The sequence below is a fragment of the Poromitra crassiceps genome (genome assembly GCF_964638095.1).
Source record: "Poromitra crassiceps genome assembly, chromosome: 6".
In the NCBI taxonomy this organism is placed as follows: Eukaryota; Metazoa; Chordata; class Actinopteri; order Beryciformes; family Melamphaidae; genus Poromitra; species Poromitra crassiceps.
This window is the reverse complement of record NC_139627.1, coordinates 2,396,880-2,423,776: the sequence shown is the minus strand read 5'-3', so window position 1 is coordinate 2,423,776 and position 26,897 is coordinate 2,396,880. Positions and strand designations below refer to the sequence as shown.

General features: G+C 45.6%; 1 protein-coding gene across 1 annotated transcript; it reads right to left on the bottom strand.

Moving 5' to 3' along the window:
- Positions 1 to 5,726: 5,726 nt before the first annotated feature.
- cdh26.1 (cadherin 26, tandem duplicate 1) lies at positions 5,727 to 25,517 on the bottom strand. The gene is made up of 19 exons (XM_083638888.1): positions 25,424 to 25,517; positions 20,862 to 20,915; positions 20,688 to 20,780; positions 19,546 to 19,701; positions 19,307 to 19,454; positions 18,533 to 18,711; positions 18,299 to 18,427; positions 17,968 to 18,156; positions 17,533 to 17,804; positions 17,135 to 17,283; positions 16,803 to 17,033; positions 15,968 to 16,192; positions 15,733 to 15,854; positions 15,176 to 15,238; positions 13,497 to 13,616; positions 12,844 to 12,936; positions 10,125 to 10,163; positions 9,611 to 9,682; positions 5,727 to 7,598 (listed from the first exon to the last, which is right to left on the bottom strand). The coding sequence occupies exons 1-19, from the start codon at positions 25,451 to 25,453 to the stop codon at positions 7,374 to 7,376; spliced, it is 2,589 nt and encodes an 862-aa protein (XP_083495014.1). The 5' UTR covers positions 25,454 to 25,517; the 3' UTR covers positions 5,727 to 7,373.
- Between the last annotated feature and the right edge of the window lie 1,380 nt (positions 25,518 to 26,897).

The window sequence follows — 26,897 nt, the reverse complement described above, 5'->3', positions numbered from 1 at the left end:
TATGAATTGACCAACCATGGACCTCCTTATTTGCATGGCACAACTTGTGGGCGGTACATTTTGAACAGTTTCCACTGGCAGATAATAACAATAAAAATCATAGTACTGTAATAATAATCCATGTAGTCAGTCGTCCAAAGCAGATTTGTGGGATTGGTTAATACAGAAAAGTAAACTATTTCTATTTATTTTGCCGGCTTGATTCACCATAAGTTAAAGCCTCAACCTAAAAACAAACAGTTCCCTGCTGTCATGATCCTGACAGAGATGTGAGACATGTCAGACTGCCTGCTGAATTCATGATTTATTCTTATTATTTGCTCACAAAAAATTGAAGTCTGTTGCCATAACCTCCTGTCTGTCTGTCTGTCTGTCTGTCTGTCTGTCTGTCTGTCTGTCTGTCTGTCTGTCTGTCTGCCTGCCTGCCTGTCTGTCTGTCTGCCTGCCTGTCTGTCTGTCTGTCTGCCTGCCTGTCTGTCTGTCTGTCTGTCTCTCTGTCTGTCTGTCTGCCTGTCTGTCTGTCTGTCTCTCTATGTCTGTCTGTCTCTCTATGTCTGTCTGCCTGTCTGTCTGTCTGTCTGTCTCTCTATGTCCGTCTGTCTCTCTATGTCTGTCTGCCTGTCTGTCTGTCTCTCTATGTCTGTCTGCCTGTCTGTCTGCCTGTCTGTCTGTCTGTCTGTCTCTCTATGTCTGTCTGTCTGCCTGTCTGTCTGTCTGTCTCTCTATGTCTGTCTGCCTGTCTGTCTGTCTGTCTCTCTATGTCTGTCTGTCTCTATGTCTATCTGTCTGTCTTTTTGTCTCTCTATGTCTGTCTGTCTGTCTGTCTCTCTATGTCTGTCTGTCTGTCTGTCTCTCTATGTCTGTCTGTATGTCTGTCTCTCTATGTCTGTCTGTCTGTCTGTCTGTCTCTCTATGTCTGTCTGTCTGTCTGTCTGTCTGTCTCTCTATGTCTGTCTGTCTGTCTGTCTGTCTGTCTGTCTCTCTATGTCTGTCTGTCTGTCTGTCTGTCTGTCTGTCTGCAGGATATCTCAAAAAAGTTCTGAATGGATTTGCATGAAACTTGAGAGAAAAGCAGGTCATGGGCCAACTTGGAACTGATTACATTCCACACCCACTAGCCAGAAGGGGTCGGGGCAATGGGCGCGTCCAATCACAAAAAGGCGCCTAACTTCCAAACGAATTCACCTACCTCACACCACTAAACATTGTTGAAAGGTTGGTGGAGGTATTTACTCTACTGAGTGCACTCTCGTTCGTTCAGAATCTGTTCCTTGTTGGCATTGAGCAGATCTGAAACAGCTGATCAACAGATTGCCTTACCCTAGCCTGGGTAAACCCATCCCCGACGTGACCTGCTCTCAGACCTGCTCTCTAGTGACTCCAGTCTGCTCTCTAGTGACTGGGAACAATGAGAGCAGATCACGTGGGGGCTGGGTTTACCTAGGCTAGCCTTACCCTGCATCACAGACAGTTACAGACAGCATGAGACTTGTAGAATGTAAGCTATTACAGACACAACTCTGCCTGTTGAAGGCATCGTGTACATAAGCATGTTTTATTAGTGCTTATTGTGATCGCTGTGGAAATATGTTGACTGACAAGAAAGTCACCGACACCGACACAGTCCTTCAACGAGCTCACACTCGCCTGCGGTCTGTGAGCTGAAGAGACGTTCGGTTCCATGGAAATTGTTGCTCAACAAAGCATGGAAGTGAGTCGACTGGATGCTCACCTTTCATCAGAAGAAGCCATTATTACAACAGGATACAACAGTGTCATCACTTCCCTGATCCACCTATAGTACCTCTTAAACCATTTAGAAGACAGAAGTAACAGAAGTAGCAGCTGAATCAGAATGGAATCACCTGTGTTGACTGTCGACTCACCTTATACTTAAAGGGGGACTAACCCCCCAGATATGTAACAAAACGGCATGCTGCTTGATTTGAAAAAACACTTGTGATGATGACTGGATCTTATCTCTCAGGTGGTGTCAGACTTGTGATGACTGTATATTGTGCAACAAGAGAAGAGTTACGTGTTCCACCCACGGCACCCAGTCACATTCTGTTTCAACTGGGTGAGGCTCTTCATTTTGCACTGAAGCAAAGCGGCTGTGCACAGACACATCTTGGCCAGTATACTATGTTCCCAGTGTTCAGTGTTCCCAGGGTCCAATGTTCCCAGGGTTCAGTGTTCCCAGGGTCCAATGTTCCCAGGGTTCAGTGTTCCCAGGGTCCAATGTTCCCAGGGTTCAGTGTCCCCAGGGTTCAGTGTTCCCAGGGTTCAGTGTTCCCAGGGTTCAGTGTTCCCAGGGTCCAATGTTCCCAGGGTTCAGTGTTCCCAGGGTCCAATGTTCCCAGGGTTCAGTGTTCCCAGGGTCCAATGTTCCCAGGGTTCAGTGTTCCCAGGGTCCAATGTTCCCAGGGTCCAATGTTCCCAGGGTTCAGTGTTCCCAGGGTCCAATGTTCCCAGGGTTCAGTGTTCCCAGGGTCCAATGTTCCCAGGGTCCAATGTTCCCAGGGTTCAGTGTTCCCAGGGTTCAGTGTCCCCAGGGTTCAGTGTTCCCAGGGTCCAATGTTCCCAGGGTTCAGTGTTCCCAGGGTCCAATGTTCCCAGGGTTCAGTGTTCCCAGGGTCCAATGTTCCCAGGGTCCAATGTTCCCAGGGTTCAGTGTTCCCAGGGTTCAGTGTCCCCAGGGTTCAGTGTTCCCAGGTTTCAGTGTTCCCAGGGTTCAGTGTTCCCAGGTTTCAGTGTTCCCAGGGTTCAGTGTTCCCAGGGTCCCCATCCCATTCGCATATTGTGCTAGAAAAGGCTAGCCTGGTAAACCGCCCGTCACGTGAACTCACATTGCATTTGGTTCTCCGTGACGGTCTGGACCTGCACAGGCAGTTAAGATGATTGGTCGAGCCATGCCGGCTCGACGAATCAGCGGCGGCCGTAGGCGGGCTCTGGCTCGTCTGGGCAAGTAGTGGGTACATGGTCTTTGTAGTTCTTTTCACTCATCAGCATGGCTGCCGCCGCGGAAGTGGCAGGCAGTGAATGAAATTGAATGTAACGTTCCCAATTCTATGTATTAAATTCTAAAAAACGACCCTCAACATTTGGGAAGGCTAAGCCACACAACTAGTTCGTTATAATCTAACTAAATGCTTCGAAGGTGACTTTACGACCGCGAGGACTCAATCAATGAATACCACGGAGATCATCCACAGGCACCTTCCGCGATCTGATTGGTTGAAGTTAACACCCACCAGCGGTGATAGACAGATGGGTCATCCAATCACCTGCCAAGTAGCTTGGACAAAGTGCCCGCCTCCGTCAGCGGGTCTGGTCACTTCAAACCCAGATCGACTGGTTTAGCGTGAAACCTATGTGGTGGAGCTATACCGTCCATCTGGCAGCGTCAGGTTAAGAAAAGGCCACTTTGCGGGTGAAATGTTTCTTTACACACCGGAAAACACTCAAAAACACTTTTTTTACACAATATAGTGTTGACCTCATAACTAACATTATTCATGGGTTAGGCTAATGTGTGTTAACAGAATACTGCACTGGGGAACATAGGACCCTGGGAACTTTGAACCCTGGGAACATTGAAATGACCCCCAATCTTGAGTATTAATAAGAGCATGGCGTTCACACGCTGGCTGTGTTGATTTCAACACTTTCAGAGGTAAATCAACACTGACAATTTATCACCAGTTTTGAATGGAACATTTCTCATTTCTGTTCATTTTCTCTCAGTATGGACCACACACAGCTTGGTGATACTGCAAAGATCTGCAGTGCCAATGATTTATTATCAGCCTAGAGGAAGAACTATAAAGCCCAATTTATGCTTTGTCTGCAGACACTTTTGAAACGATCGCCGACAGAAATGAGGACTTGAGTCGACACTTTCAAGTGTGGGCGAGAGGTGTCTGCTACCTAGTGAAATTTCTAGTGTCGCTGACTACGTCACATAATGTCGCGCAAGTGTGATTGGCTATATAGACGGGCACGCGCGACTTCCTTGTTTTAGTTTTCGCTGAAATGAAATGAATTTTTATCAGCATGTCCTTGATGTATGACTTTGTGAAAATCACAAAGAACACCGTGACCAACTTCCCAGAGAGAGAGGAGGTGAGTTGTGTGGTTGTGTGTCGTTATATGCGGCTGCAGTTACATCTTGCCTCTGACGTGGGTTCACTGACAGCATTCCCTCTCTTGGCTGTCTGCACTAGTTCTCTGCCTCCCTCTGTCTCTAGCGTCACGTGACCGTTGAGCCGAGGAGAGGAGCATAAATGCAGCAACATGAGCGACACTTTCTTTTTCGTCTGCGACCATGTGCTGAGCGACACTTTATAATAAGTATAAATGAAGCTTTAGAGCAGCTAAATGCAGTTTGTCTCTTGGTCCTGTGGGTCAAACCAGGTCACAGAATTTCAGATATTAATAAATCATGTGCCACACCTCAACCACATTTGGCCCCCTCTGCCTGTCACCGCATGAGTAAAAAAAACAAGTTCCTCCACTTCAACTCTGGGTGAGAACAGAGCGAGCAGTATCTTTCCGCTTTCAGCAGCAGTTTACAGAGGGATTACGAAAGCCAAGCATCTACAGGTATAACATCTCAAATAAAATCACGTAGGACAAAGATAGTTTGCTTCGGGGGCAACAGCAACACGGTGTAAGCAAGAGGGAATTATCGCCATGAATTCGAGATGAGGCAACGATTGATGAAGAATAAGTCTTGAGTCAACAGAAACTCCAAATCAACCTTCCTGTGTTCGGACAAGCTCACTGACATTTCTGCCTGCACCACTCCCTCAACCACAACCTCTCCCTCTTCTGTATTTTACAATCATTACATAGGTTGTTTTCAAACTCGTCATAGTTCATCAAAATGGCGATGCTCTGAGGCTCTCATTGTCTTAATGTCATCGAGACAAAAACTACTGTTACGATACAAGCTAGTGTACTTTAGTCTTTTTTGTCTCATATTTAGGGAGCCAACAGACAGCTTTTATTAGGTTCTGAGTGTAAAAAAGAAAGAAAGAATACAAATAATTACCCTTGAAAATGAGCTCTGATAAGATGTCAAATGACAGTGTCCATGGTCTTACCACCGTAACACAGCTGTGCATGTTTTTGTGTGCTTTTATCAATATTGTAATTGTAAGGACATTGTAATTTAAAATAAATGTCCTGCATTTCTACACCACCTAACCTTGGATTAAGACCAAGAAACAACAACCTTGTGTAATGTTAACTATATAAAATTATATGATATTACTAGATTTCAGCATTGAGGCGATTGCAGTCATGATTGATTTTGCATAGGCATCAGGCCCATAGCTACCATTGAGGACACCGAGGTCATGACCTGGGTATTAAATATAAAAAATAATAATAATAATAGCCCTGGCCCCCAGATCTATTCATCTGTCATTGATGTTTTAATGTGACAGTTGATGAGAAATGCAACAGTTTGCTTCCTCTCTGTGTGCTATAGAAGGAAGAGAGATAACTCACAACATTCAGATCTTGCATTGAGGCTAGATTGGGGCTAGACTTTGGGGACAGTTCTATTGAAGTGAATGGGTAAGTAACTCCCCTGTAAGTGATGTTTGTGTAGATGGGCCATTGTATTTAATTGAGCAGTATTCTGCCATGTGACCTGTATGCAGAATATAAATTATATTATATGGGGAGACATTTATTTTTTGTATCATTTTAAAGCAACAGCACAGTAAAGAGGATATTAATCTAACATGATGTCTGTAGTTATAGATCTAGCCTCTTCATTTTGCTCTCAAAGTGCACCAGATTGAAGCATTTTACTTTAAAATGGACAAAATGTTCTATCCGGGGGGGCACAGCCCCCCCTTGGGCCCCCCACACCGTGTTAAAATTACCTGGGTATTTCTCAAACCCTGGCTACGGACTTGATAGGCATACTAACCTAAAACCCTAATATTGGGAATTTCAAGAAAGTCCCAGAGCGACAAAGACACACAGCGTAACAACCATACTCACTCTCACTCCTGCCTGCGTGCGCTCGGTGCGGGAGGAGAGGGAGAGACCCTATGTTGCTGCCAGAGGAGGCGCTGTTGAGATGACTCTGAGCAGCATGCATGGGAATACATTACAATGTAATACATTAGTGTATGGGGCCATGGGGCTAGCAGCCCCACCGCGGGAAAACTGTGAGTGGTTTGTTCCTCTGTATGAGGAAGACTGCCCTAGTTGGGTTACTGTAGTGTGCTTTTGGCCCTATGGTCCACTTAGGAGCCTGCAGGGAATAAGAAGAAGTAGGAGATTTGTGTATTTTCTCTTTTCCCCTGAAGGCCTGAATCACTTGTCTGTCTGTGCTCTGTCAGTGTCAGTGTCAGTGTCAGTGTCCTCGTCCTCACTTCACGACGCAAAGCGATCACGTATGAATGTGTTTTTCACTGTGTGAGTGAGAGCGTGTGAAAAGTGTCAGTTGGGTGAGTCTCACGGTCAGGGTTAGTTGGCAGTCCTGAGCTAACGTTGTGTTGCGTAGCAAAGAGTTGATCGCAAGAGAATGCGTTGTGTACTTAGTAAAAAGGACAAATATATAAAAGGTTTTTGGCCACTGGAAGAAGTTATTTTCAATGAAAATCATCCAAGACAAAATTATGTTGTTTTTCATTTTTTGTTTCTTTTTTTAGATCAATGTAATAATCCATTAGTGGCCCAAGCGGCCCAGAGACTGACGGCCCTTCTGACATTTGCCCACCTTGCCAGATGGCCAGTCCATAACTGGAGTTCAACCAGCTGGGGTCAGCAGGAGTCATTGTCCCAGTACTGTTGGACAGCTAAATACTGTTGGACAGCTCATTTCAATCAGTCAGATGTCTCCTGGTCTTCTCCATCTTTTCTTATCCAAAATTACAACGATTAGACAGTTCTTGGAAAGCCGACTGGTGGAATAAAAATTCTTATGCAATATGAAAAATCCCAACGGTGATGGTGAAACTTCCATTAAGTATGAAATGTTCTAAAAAAACAAATGCAAAAAAGCTTTACATCAAAAAATAATGCTGTTCTAAGTTACAAAACCAGTAGAGCTACAAGCTACAAGAGAGAAGTGGGGACAATCGATCTTAAAATAGCACGTAGCAACCAAGCGGACACACCCAGTCCCTGTTAACACAAACCATATGAAACCATCACGGCACTTTGTGCAGTGCATTCAATCCATCGATAGTCTTCAAGCAAGCAAAAATATACAGCAGGCTTTAAATCCTCCTCCTTTCATGGAACGTTCCAAGCAAAATTGTACATCCTTTCTCCAGAAGATGGATCAGAGTTGACTGATATGAAAATCCCAGTTCAGCGAGACTGTTTAAAGCTGTAGATTTGTATTAGCTGTATATAGCTGGATGTGCTTTTCCTTGATTGTCCTTACAGATGCCGGCCAAGTGCTTGAACTTTGGTCCCAGGTCATTCAGAAAGTCCACGTCATCTCCCAAGTTGCTGAGCGACATTTTGTCCAGTGACTGACAACTGCTGCCCTGTCCCTCGTAGGCGTACTCATGGGGTTGGTAGGCCGGGTAGGTGTCATGGTCTCCATCAATCTCATGCAGCCTCTGTGGAATTGAGGAGGCAAAAACAGAGAATTTTAGGGGTCATTTATTCAAAAACGGGTCATGCCACAACACATCTCAAGAATTTATATTTAAAATCGGACAATTACAATAAGTAACATTATTCACTTTGGATGCATGGGCAGTACAGTTAAACCGGTATGGCCTTGAACTTCTTCTCCCATTGCAAAAAGCCAAGGCAAACATCCTCATGATCACTTTGTCCGCGGTCACGACGATCACATTAAGTTGCTGAAATGTCATTTATAAAATAAAATAATAAAAAACTTCAGCCAGATGGAAACTCTTCACGGTGAAAGTGACTGAGCCAATCAGATTTCAACAAAATCAAGGATCAGTCCAAATTGGGAGGGGCCGCTCGTGTGTCCCCCTCAATATTCAAAGTATTAGATTGGCCCAGCCTGACAGGCAGCGTTCAGCTCTGTGCTGCAGAACTTCACTTGTCATTGATTTGACCTGACTTGCTGCTGGCCCATTCCACGGCCGACTGTATGACCACCGGCCGGTTATAAAATAGATACATAAATTAACACACCCACCGGTTTGGTCTGGGATGGATCGGCCGTTCGGGAGTCTTCCCAAACGTCCCTGCCCCACTTCCCCTCCCCCTGAACAGGTGCCCCGACTGACCAGAGGAGGCGCTAGTGCAGCAACCAGGACTCGTACCCCACCGTCTTCCCACCCACAGATACCAGGACTCATACCCCACCGTCTTCCCACCCACAGATACGGCCAACTGGGTCTGCATGAATACCTGACGACGTCAGAAAGAACCACTGCCGGGTTTTGAACCTCGCGGTGGCTTTACCTCTACACTACCCCGTCTCATTGATTCCATGTGTTACAGTACAAGTTCTGTTCAAACCCGTCCATGCAGGCAAGTGCCTCATCGATGACCATCAGTGAAGATTAGGTTGATGTTGAAGTGGATTGTGGCCGGCCCTGACCTGGGCCGGCCACACCGCCACTGTTGTCAAAAAGGCCCAACAGCGAATACACGGACTCAGGCGCCTGAAGAAGTTTGGGCTAAGGAAAGAAATCCTCAGGGACTTCTACAGAGGCACCATTGAAAGCCTGCTGACTGGCTGCTTCACCGCCTGGTACGGGAACTGTACCACCATGGACCGCAGGGCGCTACGGAGGGTGAGGCGCGCGGCCCAGCACGTAACAGGAGACGAGTTGCCAGAACTGCACGAACTGTATAACCAGCGGTGCCTCAGGAGGTCCCTGAAGATCATCAAAGACACAAACCATCCCCACAACAGCCTGTTCTCCCGGCTACCCTCAGGGAGGAGATACAGGGTTCCAAAAACACGCACAAATCGCTTGAGGAACAGCTTCTTCCCGCAGGCCACGAGACTCCTAAATATGCACAAATAGTGCAGTAGTCGTACCGCAGTACCGTACTGCAGCTGCTACTATTACGGATGCCTAACGTTTAATTGTAAATTTAAGTGTATGTTTAATAAGGTGCCTAACGTTTAATTGTAAATTTAAGTGTATGTTTAATAAGGTACATGCTATTTGCACATGTATGTATAAAACGTCGAATTTGGAATGTCTGAACACGTCTAACGTATGCACATGACATGTGCACCTATGTGCAATGAATATGCCACTGTCGTATAAGCCACCGACTTGTCTTATTGCTTATAAGATGCCTATTTCTTATTGCCCTATTGCTGTCTTATTGCTTATTGATGCCTATTTCTTATTGCCTATTACTTATTGCTGTTGCCTATTTGTACTATGTCGTAAACGGAGTCCACTGCACAAGAATTTCACACGTGGTACTTGTACCATGGAGTGACAATAAAAATCTTGAATCTTGAATCTTGAATCTTGAATCTTGAATCTTGGATTGAACAGGGACCACCCATGCACACAGCACCAGCTGATTGAACAGGGACCACCCATGCACACAGCACCAGCTGATTGAACAGGGACCACCCATGCACACAGCACCAGCTGTACGGCAGGATCAAGGATCTTACCCTGCTGAGGTGATCTGCAATGTGTTGGCCCGACAGCAGGGTGGAGGTGCGGGAGTACCACGCTGAGCCATTCTGTTCACAAAGAGCATTGTCAGTTGTCACAGCTGATAGAAAATGCTTCTTGCCACAGTGTATTTTCACGATGTTTGCACACTGCAAAAAATCTCAGTCTTAACAAGTCATTCGTCAGTCTGTTATTGAACCTTAAAATCGTAATTTACTTAGACTTAAGTGAATAAAACTGCATGCAGTGAGTTTACATAATTCTACTTGTTTTCAATGCAAATCAACTTGTTTCAAGAATTATTTTCTAGAAAGTTTCTAGAAAAGTCCCGAAACAAAGGAAACTGCGTTGGAAACAATTGTTCTCTTGTTTTCAGGGAAATAAGACTTGAAGGCAGAATATGAGACTTGTTAAGATATAATAATATAATTGTACTGAGAGCAAACAATGAGGTTTATATTTTCTCTCTCATCACTAAAAGAAACTAAAGCAAAGACCAGCATCACTTACCTGGTAGGTGTTCATCCTGTTTGTAGTCCACCCTGAGTACTGAAAGTGAGGAAAGAAACACATTTATTTACCAGTTTAGCTTATCTGGAGATGTGTGACTAATCTACATCAGTTACAGTTATTTGTGGCATTGTGCTACACGGGACGTGTGCTGTGCAACAGGCGGTGGAAAAGAAGTGTTGTACATGTCAGGTAAAAAGAGAGGTTATGAGGCCCTCTTGTGGACGTAAGGGAGGCAGTCATCACTCACCATGCTCTGTCCTCCCTGGCTTCTATCACTCACCATGCTCTGTCCTCCCTGGCTTCTATCACTCACCATGCTCTGCCCTCCCTGGCTTCTATCACTCACCATGCTCTGTCCTCCCTGGCTTCTATCACTCACCATGCTCTGCCCTCCCTGGCTTCTATCACTCACCATGCTCTGTCCTCCCTGGCTTCTATCACTCACCATGCTCTGCCCTCCCTTGCTTCTATCACTCACCATGCTCTGTCCTCCCTGGCTTCACTCACCATGCTCTGTCCTCCCTGGCTTCTATCACTCACCATGCTCTGGCCTCCCTGGCTTCACTCACCATGCTCTGTCCTCCCTGGCTCCTATCACTCACCATGCTCTGCCCTCCCTGGCTTCTATCACTCACCATGCTCTGCCCTCCCTGGCTTCTATCACTCACCATGCTCTGCCCTCCCTGGCTTCTATCACTCACCATGCTCTGCCCTCCCTGGCTTATATCACTCACCATGCTCTGTCCTCCCTGGCTTCTATCACTCACCATGCTCTGTCCTCCCTGGCTTATATCACTCACCATGCTCTGCCCTCCCTGGCTCCTATCACTCACCATGCTCTGCCCTCCCTTGCTTCTATCACTCACCATGCTCTGTCCTCCCTGGCTTCACTCACCATGCTCTGTCCTCCCTGGCTTCTATCACTCACCATGCTCTGGCCTCCCTGGCTTCACTCACCATGCTCTGTCCTCCCTGGCTCCTATCACTCACCATGCTCTGTCCTCCCTGGCTTATATCACTCACCATGCTCTGCCCTCCCTGGCTCCTATCACTCACCATGCTCTGCTCTCCCTGGTTCTATCACTCACCATGCTCTGTCCTCCCTGGCTCCTATCACTCACCATGCTCTGTCCTCCCTGGCTTCTATCACTCACCATGCTCTGTCCTCCCTGGCTCCTATCACTCACCATGCTCTGTCCTCCCTGGTTCTATCACTCACCATGCTCTGTCCTCCCTGGCTTCTATCACTCACCATGCTCTGCCCTCCCTGGCTCCTATCACTCACCATGCTCTGCCCTCCCTGGCTCCTATCACTCACCATGCTCTGCCCTCCCTGGCTCCTATCACTCACCATGCTCTGTCCTCCCTGGCTTCTATCACTCACCATGCTCTGCCCTCCCTGGCTTCTATCACTCACCATGCTCTGTCCTCCCTGGCTTCACTCACCATGCTCTGTCCTCCCTGGCTTCTATCACTCACCATGCTCTGTCCTCCCTGGCTTCTATCACTCACCATGCTCTGCCCTCCCTGGCTTCTATCACTCACCATGCTCTGTCCTCCCTGGCTTCTATCACTCACCATGCTCTGCCCTCCCTGGCTTCTATCACTCACCATGCTCTGCCCTCCCTGGCTTCTATCACTCACCATGCTCTGTCCTCCCTGGCTTCTATCACTCACCATGCTCTGCTCTCCCTGGCTTCTATCACTCACCATGCTCTGTCCTCCCTGGCTTCTATCACTTACCATGCTCTGTCCTCCCTGGCTTCTATCACTCACCATGCTCTGTCCTCCCTGGCTTATATCACTCACCATGCTCTGTCCTCCCTGGCTTATATCACTCACCATGCTCTGCCCTCCCTGGTTCTATCACTCACCATGCTCTGTCCTCCCTGGCTTATATCACTCACCATGCTCTGCCCTCCCTGGTTCTATCACTCACCATGCTCTGTCCTCCCTGGCTTCACTCACCATGCTCTGCCCTCCCTGGCTTCTATCACTCACCATGCTCTGTCCTCCCTGGCTTCTATCACTCACCATGCTCTGCTCTCCCTGGTTGTATCACTCACCATGCTCTGCTCTCCCTGGCTTCTATCACTCACCATGCTCTGCTCTCCCTGGCTTCTATCACTCACCATGCTCTGTCCTCCCTGGCTTCTATCACTCACCATGCTCTGTCCTCCCTGGCTTCTATCACTCACCATGCTCTGCTCTCCCTGGTTCTATCACTCACCATGCTCTGTCCTCCCTGGCTTCTATCACTCACCATGCTCTGCTCTCCCTGGTTCTATCACTCACCATGCTCTGCTCTCCCTGGTTCTATCACTCACCATGCTCTGCCCTCCCTGGCTTCTATCACTCACCATGCTCTGCTCTCCCTGGCTTCACTCACCATGCTCTGCTCTCCCTGGTTCTATCACTCACCATGCTCTGTCCTCCCTGGCTTCTATCACTCACCATGCTCTGCTCTCCCTGGTTCTATCACTCACCATGCTCTGCTCTCCCTGGTTCTATCACTCACCATGCTCTGCCCTCCCTGGCTTCTATCACTCACCATGCTCTGCCCTCCCTGGCTTCTATCACTCACCATGCTCTGCTCTCCCTGGCTTCTATCACTCACCATGCTCTGCCCTCCCTGGCTTCTATCACTCACCATGCTCTGTCCTCCCTGGCTTCTATCACTCACCATGCTCTGCCCTCCCTGGCTTCTATCACTCACCATGCTCTGCCCTCCCTGGCTCCTCAGAGTCTCATTGGCTCCGCCCATTCTTTGCTGATACCCGCCGCCCATGGAGGTCATCTCAGTGTTCATCTGGAGGAGATATAAAAGCAGGTTATAGAAGGGAGGAGCAGAGCAGAGGATAGCAACAGGCACCGCCTGGCCTCAACTAGTATTTATTCTCGGAATTGGAATTGGAAAGTGTTATAAGTTATCTGCTTTATCCAGTATAGCTTCAACACGCTGCAATTTAAACTGATGATGTTGCTGTTAAACCTTTTAATCCAGCAGGTCATTGTTACTTTTCCAGAGTACTTCGCTTGCTTGTCGAAAAGTCATGTAATCAAGTATATTTCCTATGGAGCTAGAATATACTTTATTACATGATTTGTCTAGACTTTTCTAGAGTGTGCGACACACTTTATCTTGTTTTCTCCTATTTGCTTCCAGCGTTCAGCACCTCTCAACAACAATGTGCATTGCCTCTCTATCATAATGTGTATGTATGCAGTGTTTACAGTATCTTCATTTCAACAAGTCCTGCTGCTGTAAAACATACCTTTAAATATCCTGTCATAAATATGTTGTCTCGTAGAATCTCAACGTTGATGCAAACAAGACAGAAAGTATTCACACCGGGCCGTGTGACTCACCACGGAGCGCCCTGAGCTTCTGAAGATCTGAGTGTCCTGGGCCATGGCCAGCGGGCGCCCTGCACTTTTGTAGTTCTGAGTGTCCTCCATCATCATTACAGATGGTGGCATCGCCGACACCTAGTCGAGCAGAGTCAATTATTTAAGCAATATACACACCATATACACACCATACTCACATATACACACCATATACACACCATACACACATATACACACCATACACACCATATACACACCATATACACACCATACACACATATACACACCATATACACACCATATACACACCATACACACCATATACACACCATACACACATATACACACCACATACACCATATACACACCATATACACACCATACACACCATACACCATACACACATATACACACCATATACACCATATACACACCATATACACACCATACACACCATATACACACCATATACACACCATACACATATATACACACCACATATACACATATACACACCACATATACACACCACATATCACATCTTGAAAGGCACTTTACAATGCTCTGCAGTCAAGTGTATTTGTCACAGCTACAGTACTGTACAAGACAAGATGGAGGAGCCCCACCTTGAAGCCAAACGTCCTGCCAGTATAGAGCTGAACACTCTCTCGCCCCGGAAGTGAGTTTCCACATTCATTTTCTCCATAGACATTTAGAAAAATCCTCACATGACGAGATTTAAGGCTGTAACCAAGCCAACCCGTGACCTACTGAATCACGTGAGTGACCATAAAACATTTGACTTTGGAGCAAAAACAAAAATAAAGACTTATTTTTTGTTTATATAAGGATTTTTCTAAACGTCTGGAGAAAATGAACAGGAAACTCACTTCCGTGGCAAGAGACGTCACGTGACTGTTCAGCTCTACTTAGAGGTACTGTAGGCAAAATGTTTGGTTAGAAGTGTTAAAGGCCTTCCCTGTATTCTAGGACCTTACAGGACCTTAGTTATGTTAAAGGCCTTCCCTGTATTCTAGGACCTTACAGGACCTTAGTTATGAACTTACCTGAACTTGTAAGGTCAGGTAAGTTCATAACTGAAGTCCCATAAGGTCCTGTATGGTTCAGAATGACAATACTTGTTACATGGTCCTATACAAACTCCATTATTCATGTGTGATGCATGTGTTTGCCCAACAAAGTTTTAAATCACACACCTCTGATCACTTCAGATAGACGTACAAAATACAAAGGGGTTATTAATTACAGGGATTGTAGCTGTCATGCATTAGGAATGAGAGCACACTTTGTGAAACACTCCAGTTTCTCTTCATGGTTTCTGTCTAGGCCTCTTAAGGACACACACACACACACACACACACACACCCACTGAGCACACACACACACACACACACACACACACACACACACACACACACACACACCCACTGAGCACACACACACACACACACACACACACACACACACACACACACACACACACACACACACACACACTGACACACCTAAGGCCTTGCCGTGACACCAGGAAGTCAAACACAAGAGATGCTAAGGTAGGAGAGAGCACAGTGTGTACCTGCTTTACTTAAGGTAGGAGAGAGCACAGTGTGTACCTGCTTTACTTAAGGTAGGAGAGAGCACAGTGTGTAGTGTAGTGTGTAGAGCACAGTGTGTACCTGCTTTACTCCATCTGTCATGATCACACTGTTGGTACGGCTCAGGAGCAGAGTGGGGTCACTCTGGAAGAGAGTGGAGAGATGACAGGAGAGATGACAGGAGAGATGACAGGAGAGATGACAGGAGAGATGACAGGAGAGGTGGAGAGATGACAGGAGAGATGACAGGAGAGGTGGAGAGATGACAGGAGAGATGACAGGAGAGGTGGAGAGATGACAGGAGAGATGACAGGAGAGGTGGAGAGATGACAGGAGAGATGACAGGAGAGGTGGAGAGATGACAGGAGAGATGACAGGAGAGGTGGATGAGATGTGGAATAGCAGGAAGCAGTGAGTAAAACAGATGAGTTGCCACAATAAAATGGATGAAACGGGATGATTGAGCAAGATAATTACGGTTAAGAAAGAGATATGAAAAAGCAAAAACGGCAGATTTTCATGAAACACTTTGAAGAGTCATTTTGCACTTCTCTCTCTCTCTCTGTCTCTCTCTGTCTCTGTGGCTCCCTCTACCACACACACACACACACACACACACACACACAATCACAACCCACCTTGCATGCGGAGCCCCCTCCTTCCTCGTTGTACTTGATGAGGGTCTGGTTGCCCTCGTCCTCCACAATAGGGATGTGCTTGAAGTTCTCTCCGCAGGCGCAGAAAAAGACGAGCAGCAATACTGCAGACACATATCAAAATAATAATAATAATGTTAATAATAATAATACTAGGAAATTACCTCATGGTTTTTTTGGTCATGTGAAATGTTCTCTTTCCTCCAATAACACTCACACAAAAACAAGAGCAGTCCTGTGATGAGCACTCCGATGCCAGGTGCCCCAAAGTTGGCTGTGGCCGGCAGTTTGCCACGGCACACATCTCCATCTCCACAGTCACAGGCCACCACCACCACCACCGTGTCCTCCCCGATCATGCCCTGCTGGTCCTGGATCACCAGCGGCACCGTGTAGTTCCCATAATTAAGGTTCTGCAGGCTCAGGAGCCCACCTGCATTACCTAAAGAGCGATGCAGAGAGAGGTACAGTAGTAGGTGGTGACTGACTCAAATGAATCAACCTAGAAACATGAGCCAGTGACTTCCAAAGTCATGCATGCCCTCTTCTGGGTATGGAATCCGCACCGACATTTTATCCACCATTCATTTTTCCATCGATATTTTGTAAAATATATAGTTTTACCTGGTCAAACCAAGCGATTCAGCTATATTTAGAATCAGGAGAGTCCATTATAACATTTTACTCGGACAATAAATAAATAAATAAAGACATTATTTATTTATTTATTTTGTCCGAGTGAAATGTTATGTGGTCTCTCCTAATTCTAAATATAGCTGACTTAATAATAATAATAAATAATAATACATTCAACTTATATAGCGCTTTTCTAGATACTCAAAGTCGCTTTACATGCAGAATAAAATAATTTAATAAGTACCTGCTTGGTTTGACCAAGTAAAACTATTTTCATAAGCATTATTACAAAATGTCTATGGAAAAATGAATGGTGGATGAAATCCCTTGGTGTGGATGCCGAAGCCGGAAGAGGGCGTGCCTTTGGCACTCTTTAGAGACAATAAGCTCTGAGCGAGTAGTAAAGGTGTACTAACCAGTGGCAGGGTCTAGTTTCCACTTCTTCTTCAGTGATTTGTCCTCACCGCCCAGGGCGAAGGTGAAGGGCCCTCTGTAAGGCGCGGCGTCTGCGTCCTCCACCGGAACCATCACCTTGTTGACTTTGTTAACACACAGAACCACCTCATGGTCGACCAGCTTAGGAAGGTTGTCGTTGACGTCCCCCAGGTGGATCAGGATGGTGCCTGTGCTGGTGGCTGGAGGCTCCCCTGGAAAACAGCAGTAGCGTTACAGTTTATTCATATTATTCAATTTAGCAAAATTGACCCTACTGTAGTCCTTTTTTCACTTCAATATCCAGTGCTCATACCATCGTCTATGGCGAGGATTTTGACTACATAAATGTTTGTTGTGTCGTTAACAAAGGGTGACTCTCGGTCCATCTTCTTAGCTGCTGTGACTCGGCCCGTTTTGTTATCAATGGTGACCCAACCGGCTGGATCTTCTACCAGCTCGTACCTGATCGCAAGAGAAGAACAACAGTCACATCAAAGTAGAACAAAAGACGCTGTTGGAGCTCTGACACTGCCTATTAAATAACAGTGTTAAATGTGCCTGCATTTAATTTTCCTGTTGTGAACAACTAAACCCAACCAATCATCACTTCTCATGCCTAAACCCTAAGCCTAACCTAAACTCAACCCTGACTCTTGTCCTGCCACCCTGCATTTTGGACATTTGCGGCTAGGCATGTATGCAGTGACCAACCTGATGACTTCAGAGTCGACGTCAGTAACCTTTGGCGCGTACAGCACCCTCCCCGGCGCCTCCTCTTCCTTCTGATACACGTCAGCCACTTTCTTGGCGAACTCGGGTGCGTCGTTGACATCAATCACTCTGATGGAGATGTTGACTGAATCGGGAGCTGGAGGTGGAGCTGCTGTGCCTTTAGCTGTCTTAGCTTTACACGTAAATATGGGTTCCTCGTTGTCTACGCCGATCTGCAGGGTGTTCAAGGTGGTCCTCTCAAAATTGTTCGCCTGGGAAGAATACAAAGGGCTTCATACTGTAGCAGTGATCATCTGTATCTGTGATAATGGTTCAAACTTACTCAGCTTGGCTCACTGTAATTAATCAAATGGCTCTTAGAGTGGCTCACTGTAATGAATCAAATGGCTGTTAGAGTGTGGGAAGCAGAATCACCTTGATAACTGTCACAACCCCTTCGTTTGTCTTGGGGTCAGTCTCAATCTTGTAGTATCCATCCTCGTTCCCTTTGATGAAATAATACTTTGCACGCCAGCCAGCGGTGTTAATCTTGTCTTGGTCCTCCACTGCCACTCTCAAAACCTCCTTGTTGATTTCATTTTCCTTCACCTCACCATGGATGAGCTGGATGGGCAGAACACCACGCATCACTTTAGAAAGTCAGGTTTGGCTTTCTCAAAATCAAACCTTTTTACTGATGGAGAATTTCTTTTCGAGTGCATGGTTAAATAGGCTATAGGTTGCAGGAAGAAAGTCCAACACTTACCTCCCGTATCTTGAATTTAGGTCGATGAGTGTTTGAGTCAAGAACATGGAGGTTGATTGTGGCTGTAGCGGAGAGTTGTGGTTTTCCGCCATCTTTTGCTTGAACAATAATTTTGTACAGCTTTGCTTTCTGAAAAGTATGCAAACGAATATATTTGAGATATGATATACAGACAAATCTGTGTGTGTGTGTGTGTGCTGTGCACCTGCTCCACTTGATGTTATTGAGACTCACGTCATAGTCGAGGCATCCCTTAAAGGTGAGTTGTCCGGAGTTGCTGATGCCGTCCATCATCATCTTCACATCAAACCTGGGCTCTTTGGGCTCCTGTGAAAGCACATTGATGGTGATGTTGGAGTTCACATGACCCGCCTGGTCCAGGTCCCAGCACTGCATCTGCACCGGCAGGTATCCTGAGGCCAGGTGAAGAAAGGCAGCACAGGAGAGGAAGGAAGGTGGTACAAAGAGGAGGGGTTAGGAAGTGAAGAAGCACAAGTATGGAGTATGACAGTGACAAGGTGGCAGAGAAAGCAAATGGAATGATTATTAATTTCTTTCCTCACTTCTCAGTTGAACCCTCTCTAGACCCAGTAGAACTCCTGAACATGCCCACATACAGGGATTAAAGTATATATTCTTTCTCCCATTTTGGTCAGTTCCCCCTGCTGTCCCAGTTGTTTCCCCTCTGCTGATCTGAGTTGTAGACCAGCACATGCAATTGTGTCTGGAGGAACATCTGACCAAGCCGGAAGTACCGCTACCAGGAATTGAACCCGGGTCTCGCCCGGCGGTGGTAGCTCTACACTACCCAGACGCCCAAAAGTGTTGTTTTTCATACGATTATGGTGTGTTGGGTTTGTACAATGGCAGATGTATTTCATTTTGTGTCATCAAGCATTTAAATTTTGCAGTTTTGAGAAAGACCGGTGTAAATCAGACAGTTCTGTGATGTGGACTGCAGGCAGAATATTTGCACACACTCTTGAGTCATTGACACCAACTGCTCACCTTCTGGACTGTTCTCGTTCACACGTCCGGTCATAACGCTCTTGCCAAAGTAAGGTGCGTTGTCATTGATGTCCTTTACTTCCACATCAAAAGCCAGTGTCCGGTCTACCTGTTTGCCGGTTTCACTGTCCAAGATATCAAACTTGATCTGTAAAAGTGTTTATGAGAAATTATTTTGAATCATTATAAATCCGTTATTGAGTAGGACTAATAATGATAACAACCCTATATGAACTTACGTGGAAGAAGTCATGTTCCTCCCTGTTGATAGGCTTGAGAACATAGACAACTCCTGTTTCTTCATTGATTTGGAACACACCCGTTGGCTCCTCAGTCACACCCGTTCCAGTGATACGGAACTTGTGGTTGCTGCTGTGTTTCACATCGTTGAACATCTAGTGAGAGGACAGGACACACAGTAGTGCTGTTAGTGTCTGTACGGTCAGGATGAAGGACACACAGTAGTGCTGTTAGTGTCTGTACGGTCAGGATGAGGACAGGACACACAGTAGTGCTGTTAGTGTCTGTACAGGACACACAGTAGTGCTGTTAGTGTCTGTACGGTCAGGGACAGGACACACAGTAGTGCTGTTAGTGTTTGTACGGTCAGGATGAGGACAGGACACACAGTAGTGCTGTTAGTGTCTGTACGGTCAGGACACACAGTAGTGCTGTTAGTGTCTGTACGGTCAGGATGAAGGACACACAGTAGTGCTGTTAGTGTCTGTACGGTCAGGATGAACAGGACACACAGTAGTGCTGTTAGTGTCTGTACGGTCAGGACACACAGTAGTGCTGTTAGTGTCTGTACGGTCAGGATGAAGGACACACAGTAGTGCTGTTAGTGTCTGTACGGTCAGGATGAGGACAGGACACACAGTAGTGCTGTTAGTGTCTGTACGGTCAGGACACACAATAGTGCTGTTAGTGTCTGTACGGTCAGGATGAGGACAGGACACACAGTAGTGCTGTTAGTGTCTGTACGGTCAGGACACACAGTAGTGCTGTTAGTGTCTGTACGGTCAGGACACACAGTAGTGCTGTTAGTGTCTGTACGGTCAGGACACACAGTAGTGCTGTTAGTGTCTGTCAGTTAGTGTCAGTTAGTGTCTGTACGGTCAGGACACACAGTAGTGCTGTTAGTGTCTGTACGGTCAGGACACACAGTAGTGCTGTTAGTGTCTGTACGGTCAGGACACACAGTAGTGCTGTTAGTGTCTGTACGGTCAGGACACACAGTAGTGCTGTTAGTGTCTGTCAGTTAGTGTCAGTTAGTGTCTGTACGGTCAGGATGAAGGATACTACGCTGTTGCATTGATTGGCAATATTATTCATCTGCAGTGTGGCAACAATCCGTCAGTGAAATCCAGGATGCCTTTACCTGCGTGGCTTGTTTGGGGAATGGTCCAGGATCTTCCTCCACTATTTCAATGGTGGACAAGACCCACCTTCTTTTGGAACGCAACAGAACCTCCTGTTGATGGAAAATGGCGATTAAAGATGGGGCTGTGCTATACAATCTCTGTATGGAATCAGTTTGAGACGCAACAGTTACCCGCTTTCTCCGCTTGCCATCAAAGGTCTTTGCCAGGGCCGTCGTCATGGCGACCTACAACAACATGGAAAGCTGACATTCATATTCATTCATGTTATCACAGAAACATTTATTGACTTATTAATTCCATCAGATGTCTTGAGAAATGAGATTTGTACCATGCTAACAAACAACAATCACAAACAATTATCACCAACATATCTCACAGTTGCTCTTATCACAGTTGATTTCCCCACACTTTACTCTTTCCTTGAGTGTTTTGTTGATTTCTTCTTTTTTATTCTGGTGTTTTGTTTCTATGATTGGTGTCTGTCTGTCTTACTGTCTGTCCCTCTGACTTTTCCTCCATCATGATCACTGTCTTTTTATCCTACACATACTCCTGAGATGATGAAGCTAAATGTGTCATGTTTTTATTTGCTGTTATTCGTGTTTTGGTCTTGTCTGTAGCTGTTTGAACCCATCCCTTTAATTGTGCTTTCAGTATGTTAGTTTGGTTTTAGGAGAGGTGTGGTGCACATTCTTTTGTTGTTACAGTTCAGGTTAAGGTTAAAGTAGTTAGACTGTTTAGAGTGTCTTCTTGTTCTGTTCTGTTCTCTCCCCCCCCCCCCCCCCCTTTCTCTCTCTCTATCTCTCTCTCTCTCTCCCCCTCTCTCTTCTCTCTCTATTCCTCTATCTCTCTCTCTCTCTCCCACTCCTCTCTCTATCCCTCTCTCTCCCCCACTCTCTCCTCTCTCTATTCCTCTTTCTCTCTCTCTCCCTCTCTCTCTCCCCCTCTCTCTTCTCTCTCCGCTAGGGATGCACCGATTGCAAAATTCTGGGCCGATATACCGATGTTTAATATAAGTAAGTAAGTAAGTAAAACTTTATTTCTATAGCGGCCTTCACAGCACGAGTGCACAGAGTGCTTTACATAAATAAAAACAGCATAAAAAAAAAAGAATACAGGCACAGGAATAGTACAAGAAGGGGGAAACATAAAACAAAAACAAGGAACATAGGGAACAATTTGGCCAATAGGGATACCGATCTTTTATGCCTTTTTTTACAGGGAAACAAAGCAATCTTCATTATAAACAAATAACTGACCTGTTTTAAAGTCTTTTGAGCCCTTCATCACATTATCTTTGAATGAGCACAACTTCGTTCATACTATAATTACATACATAATGTAATTATGAAACAAACAAATGATGTGACCCAACAACAATACAACTAAATATCGACCACTGCAATCGGTGAAGGGCAATCGTTTGTGCAGATGGCCGATTGCAGTCAACAAGGCTAATATCGGCCCATCAATATCGTGCATCTCTAACTCTCCACTCTCTCCTCCCTCTCCGTCTGCTCTCTCTCCTCCCTCTCCGTCTGCTCTCTCTCTTCCCCTCCCTATTTCCTCTTCTCTGCTTGTTTTTTTAATATGCTTTTTCTGTCGTTCAATTGTGTTCATTGATTGTGCTTAGGTAGATTTAGCTCAAATATTCTCTGTAAAGTCCCCTGAGACGTGCTTGTGAATTAGGGCTATACAAATCAACTTGACTACAGTAAACAACAACGCTGGGAAAACAACACCCATCTAGATTTTTGTAAGATATTTATGCCAGTGAAAGAAGGGAAAAGGGGGAAATATGCGGAACTGGTGGAGCAGTGCTGCAGGCAGGGGTGGCGTGCAACGCGTGTGTGTGCCCATTGAAGTGGAGGTCAGGGGCTTTGCGAGAAGATGAGAAGATCATGGTGCAAAGCCTCCAGCCTCCTGGGCATCACAGGTGCACGCAAAAGAAAAGCCATCAGCGGAGCTTCAGAGGCAGCAGAGAAAGCTTCACGATGGCTATGGATCAGGAGGGACAAGCCATGGTCTAATGCTTCTTGGACACGTGGCTGGGAACTGATCACTCCCGGTCCTGGTCGGGTCGCCTGGGTGAGGGTGTCTGAAGAAGACCCGATGACCTCAGGTGCTCTCACTGAGGATGTGTCCAAGTGCATCACTAGATGTACGTAACTATCATTAGCCAAGGATTTAGGACGGGTCCCGACATGGTGGGCGAGCCTGCTTCTCTAGTGGACTCACAGAACCACGATCATGTGTGTGGTCACACACACGTTTAACAAATCCTTTCAGAAACAAAGACGTTATTGTAGCCTAAATGTTCTAGACAACAGCCATGTATGCATATGTTTTTATGATTGGGGATGTTTGCCTGGTACAAACATTGACCTGGCTTCAAAGTGTCAAACCTGTCGTAGACGACACTCAGGCTTTTATCCAACTATGATTCCACTCATGCAATGTTTTAGAAACAGGAGAAGGATTTGCCAAGGCCTATAAGCATGCCCTGAAGGAAGTCTGGATTGAATAATTACATCAGTCGTTTGGAAAACTGGTTCTTCCATGAAGACACCAGATCATTTAGTGTCAGTTTACCTTTATATGTCACCAATTAGCACACTGCAGTGCTTTTAGATGATGTTACACTAGCTTGTAATGTCCACTGTAAGTCGTTGCAAAATAGCAAATTTAAATAAACGTGTTGCACAGAAGTAACATGCACTTTAAATTAATGTACTGTAGTAGCACAATGCACTTTACAGCTTTACAGTAGGTTTCAACAGGCACGACATTTTGATTTCAAAGGTGGGGGAACACAATTTGTACAGGCCCACATCCTCAGGCCTCGGTGGTGAATGATTTTGGACGTTTTTCGAAAATTTGGGCTGTTTGAAGCCAGATTTAGAGGAATATCTCATTTTAAATTAGGATTAGACTGTTGTGATGTCATTATTCAGTGTTAACCATCATATTTGCTCCTTTTCTCATTAGGGTAAATACTGTAAATTTATTTTGAGATTTTTGTCAATTGTTTGTGCTGTTATGCTCCAAAATACGACACTAAGACCTTGAGTAACACCATAGAAAAATTAATGTTGTGATTTGGTATAAAAGAATTGCACTTTTCGGCGATTGGGTGGCGAGCACTTCTGTTCTGGAAATTGCTCAGAAACCCCCTTATTACCAATCTACCTAGGAAATGCCAATTTTTCCCTTGCCAAAATTTAGCCAAAATTTGGAGCGTTATTTATTCCCCCCGAAACCTAGCATGACATAGTTATATGATACCGCTAGCTTCACTCTAGCTTTAAAAATGAATGCACAAAATCTGGATTTTGAAAAGAGGGGGACATGTCCCCCTGTCCCTATGGAAATTCCTATCAACTCTGTTGACATGGCAATAAAGTATTGAATCTTGAAGTTCTACAAAGCCTGATTCTCATTTGGACAGGTGATTTAACGCTACGTTCACACAGACAACCTACGCCTTGCCTGGCCTCAACCCACGCCTACGCCGAGCTGGGCTTGAACCTGTACACGCTTTTGCGATCACACCGCACGCCGAACCTGGAGCCGAGTCACAAGCGCCTCTCCTCTCTCCCGACTGTATTTTTTCACGTGTTGTCCAGAATTGTCATGGGTAGCCTCTAGGTAAAATAAATCTGATATATTTAATGTTCTATTGATGCTGGATATGTATAACCAGGTCTGACTCTAGTCGGACATTTTAGAGAGGTGATCTTGCAAGAATATGTGCTGGCACAACAACATTGTCCATCTTGCTTCTTCGGTCGCTATTCTCTCTCATGAAGATTTGTTTGCCGACGGGCAGAAAGCCCCATGTGATAGCCACCCATCAATCTCTCTCTCTCTCTGCTCAATGTTGTAGTAAGTAGTAACTCCATTTTATTTTGAAATTCAGTTGACTTTGCCATTTCCCACGGATATTGTGCGTTTTTCTTTCATGGCTTGACTGAAGAAGTCTGCCTGCACGCGCCTTGTCGGCTTCAAAATAGAACTCACGCCTATTCGATAAAATCGGCAAGGCACAGGCAAGGCGTGGGTACACGCAGGGTTCACGCTCAGGCGCCCGGTGTACACAGCCTCGTTGACTAAAACGGACGCCTATTAAAAAGCGTGGGTAAAGGCAAGGCATAGGCAAGGCTTGGGTCGTCGGTGTGAACCCAGCCTTAAGGGAACTGCCTTGCAGACCAGTTTCAATAATTTGGCTGTTATGTCTTGATGGAAGTTTATGATTCAAAATGATAACGCCCTTGCCAAGATGATTGGCTTTCAGATTTTGAACGTCTTAATTATGTGCCTAATGACTCTTGTCAAATTTGGTTTAAGTTGGTCTTTGACTTAATATAATGCGTGGGGCTGGTTTGGCTTGATGACTTCACGAATTCGCAAGCAAACTGTTCAGCTGATAGAAGTCATTTTTAATTTGAATTTTAATAGCAAGTACATATTTCAGTTGTTTCCCTGCAATGGTTTATGTTTGTAGACTGTGTGTACAGATGTTTACAAACTAGCAGCCGAAGCGTAGTTCTTAGTAAGAACAATTCGCTCTCATAAAACCATATTGTTTTATGACAAGGAAATATTTAAATCCACCTGTGTCTGCGCAGGACCAGTACCTACAGCACACATAGTTTTTTCCAAATGGTGTCCGTCCAGACAGAATAATTCCTCACTCAAAGGCTGTGTAGATAATGCAGAATGTCATGCCTACCGTCAGCAGAAGCACAGAAATGGTCCTCATCCTGGTCCGTTCTGCCTGATATCCTCCACAAGAGTGCTGGAGTGAACTAGGTCAAACCGTGTGCATCAGAGTCTGACAAAGGCCACGCCCACAATGCCTCCAGGCAACAGGTAGGCTCACCTTGATACAGGCGTGTTTCGTCATGCCGCGTGTACTCTCTATTTATGTGTGTGTGTGTGTGTGTGTGTGTGTGTGTGTGTGTGTGTGTGAACATCCCAGCAGGTGTGCTTTATATCCCACTACTTTACTGCATCATGTTGTGTGTGTGTGTGTGTGTGTGTGTGTGTGTGTGTGTGTGTGTGTGTGTGTGTGTGTGTGAGAGAGTGTTTGTGATGGGTGGTCTGAAGTGGTCATGTGACACGCTGAGGGCTGGGCTAAGGTGTGGCTCAGTTTACCATGCCTTATTAATGTCTACTCTACACCCTGTTACGCTGAAGCCATGCAGCTCCTCCAGCATGCTTCAATCTAGCCTCAATCAAGTCACTCTCATCAAACCAATCATGATGCACCTACATTCTCTCTCTCTCTCTCTCTCTCTCTCTCTCTCTCTCTCTCTCTTCCTGTGTGTGTGTGTGTGTGTGTGTGTGTGTGTGAGAGAGAGAGAGAGAGAGAGAGAGAGCTTCCCTCTTATGCAAAAGGCCCAAAGAGTCCAAGCATCAAATTACACAAAACAAAGCACAACAAAGACATCTCTCTTCCTGTAAGTAGGGTATGTTCCAGGGTGGGAAATTAACTTTTTTAAACTAGGGCTATTTTTGCCCCTGTGAAATATGTTTCGGTGGCATTTTGGATATTTTCCAGGGGCAATTTCATCAAATGTTGGGAGATACCTTAGTTGCACCTACTGTATGTAGCGTGACAGACCAATCAATGACTCTTATCCAAGGATATTTCATTTCTAAAAGTTCATAAACAATCACCCATCTCCTATCTCAACAACACTGTTGATTATGTGGCATGTTATTCATGTACTTAGCAAATACATGAGTGAGCTAGCTGGCCAGCTAGCTTGTGCTGCCTGTCACTGAGCTAAATAATGCTAGTAGGAGGAGGGGTGGGGGTTGTACGGATGCCTCGTCTCTTGCTTTGCAAATACAGAATAATGTTCAAATACAGAAAGTATTAAACTCTTTCTTTTATGGGGGCATTTAAAAGCCCCGTCACCCCAGTTCCAATTAGGGGCAATTCTAGATTTTCTAGGGGCATTTTGCCCCCCGAGCCCCCGATCATTTCCTACCCTGGTATGTTCAGATGGAACTAAAGTAAATAGATCATTATGTGATTACATTGTGTCCCATGTTTACAAAAACTAATCTATTACATATGATTTAGTACAGAAGGTAATAGGATATATTTGTTTTTCTCAGATGAGGTTCCCTTGGGACACGATGGAATCAAACGGAGCTCCATGGTCTGGTATTTGGTTCCGTCTGGCCTAAACCAT

Excerpts from the sequence above, each read along its gene's own strand:
- cdh26.1 (XM_083638888.1), bottom strand. The coding sequence starts at position 25,453 with ATGAGGACCATTTCTGTGCTTCTGCTGACG. Across the intron at positions 19,455-19,545 it reads AGGAACATGACTTCTTCCAC|ATCAAGTTTGATATCTTGGA; the intron begins GTAAGTTCATAT and ends ACACTTTTACAG. Across the intron at positions 13,617-15,175 it reads TGACAGATGGAGTAAAGCAG|GTGTCGGCGATGCCACCATC; the intron begins GTACACACTGTG and ends CTGCTCGACTAG.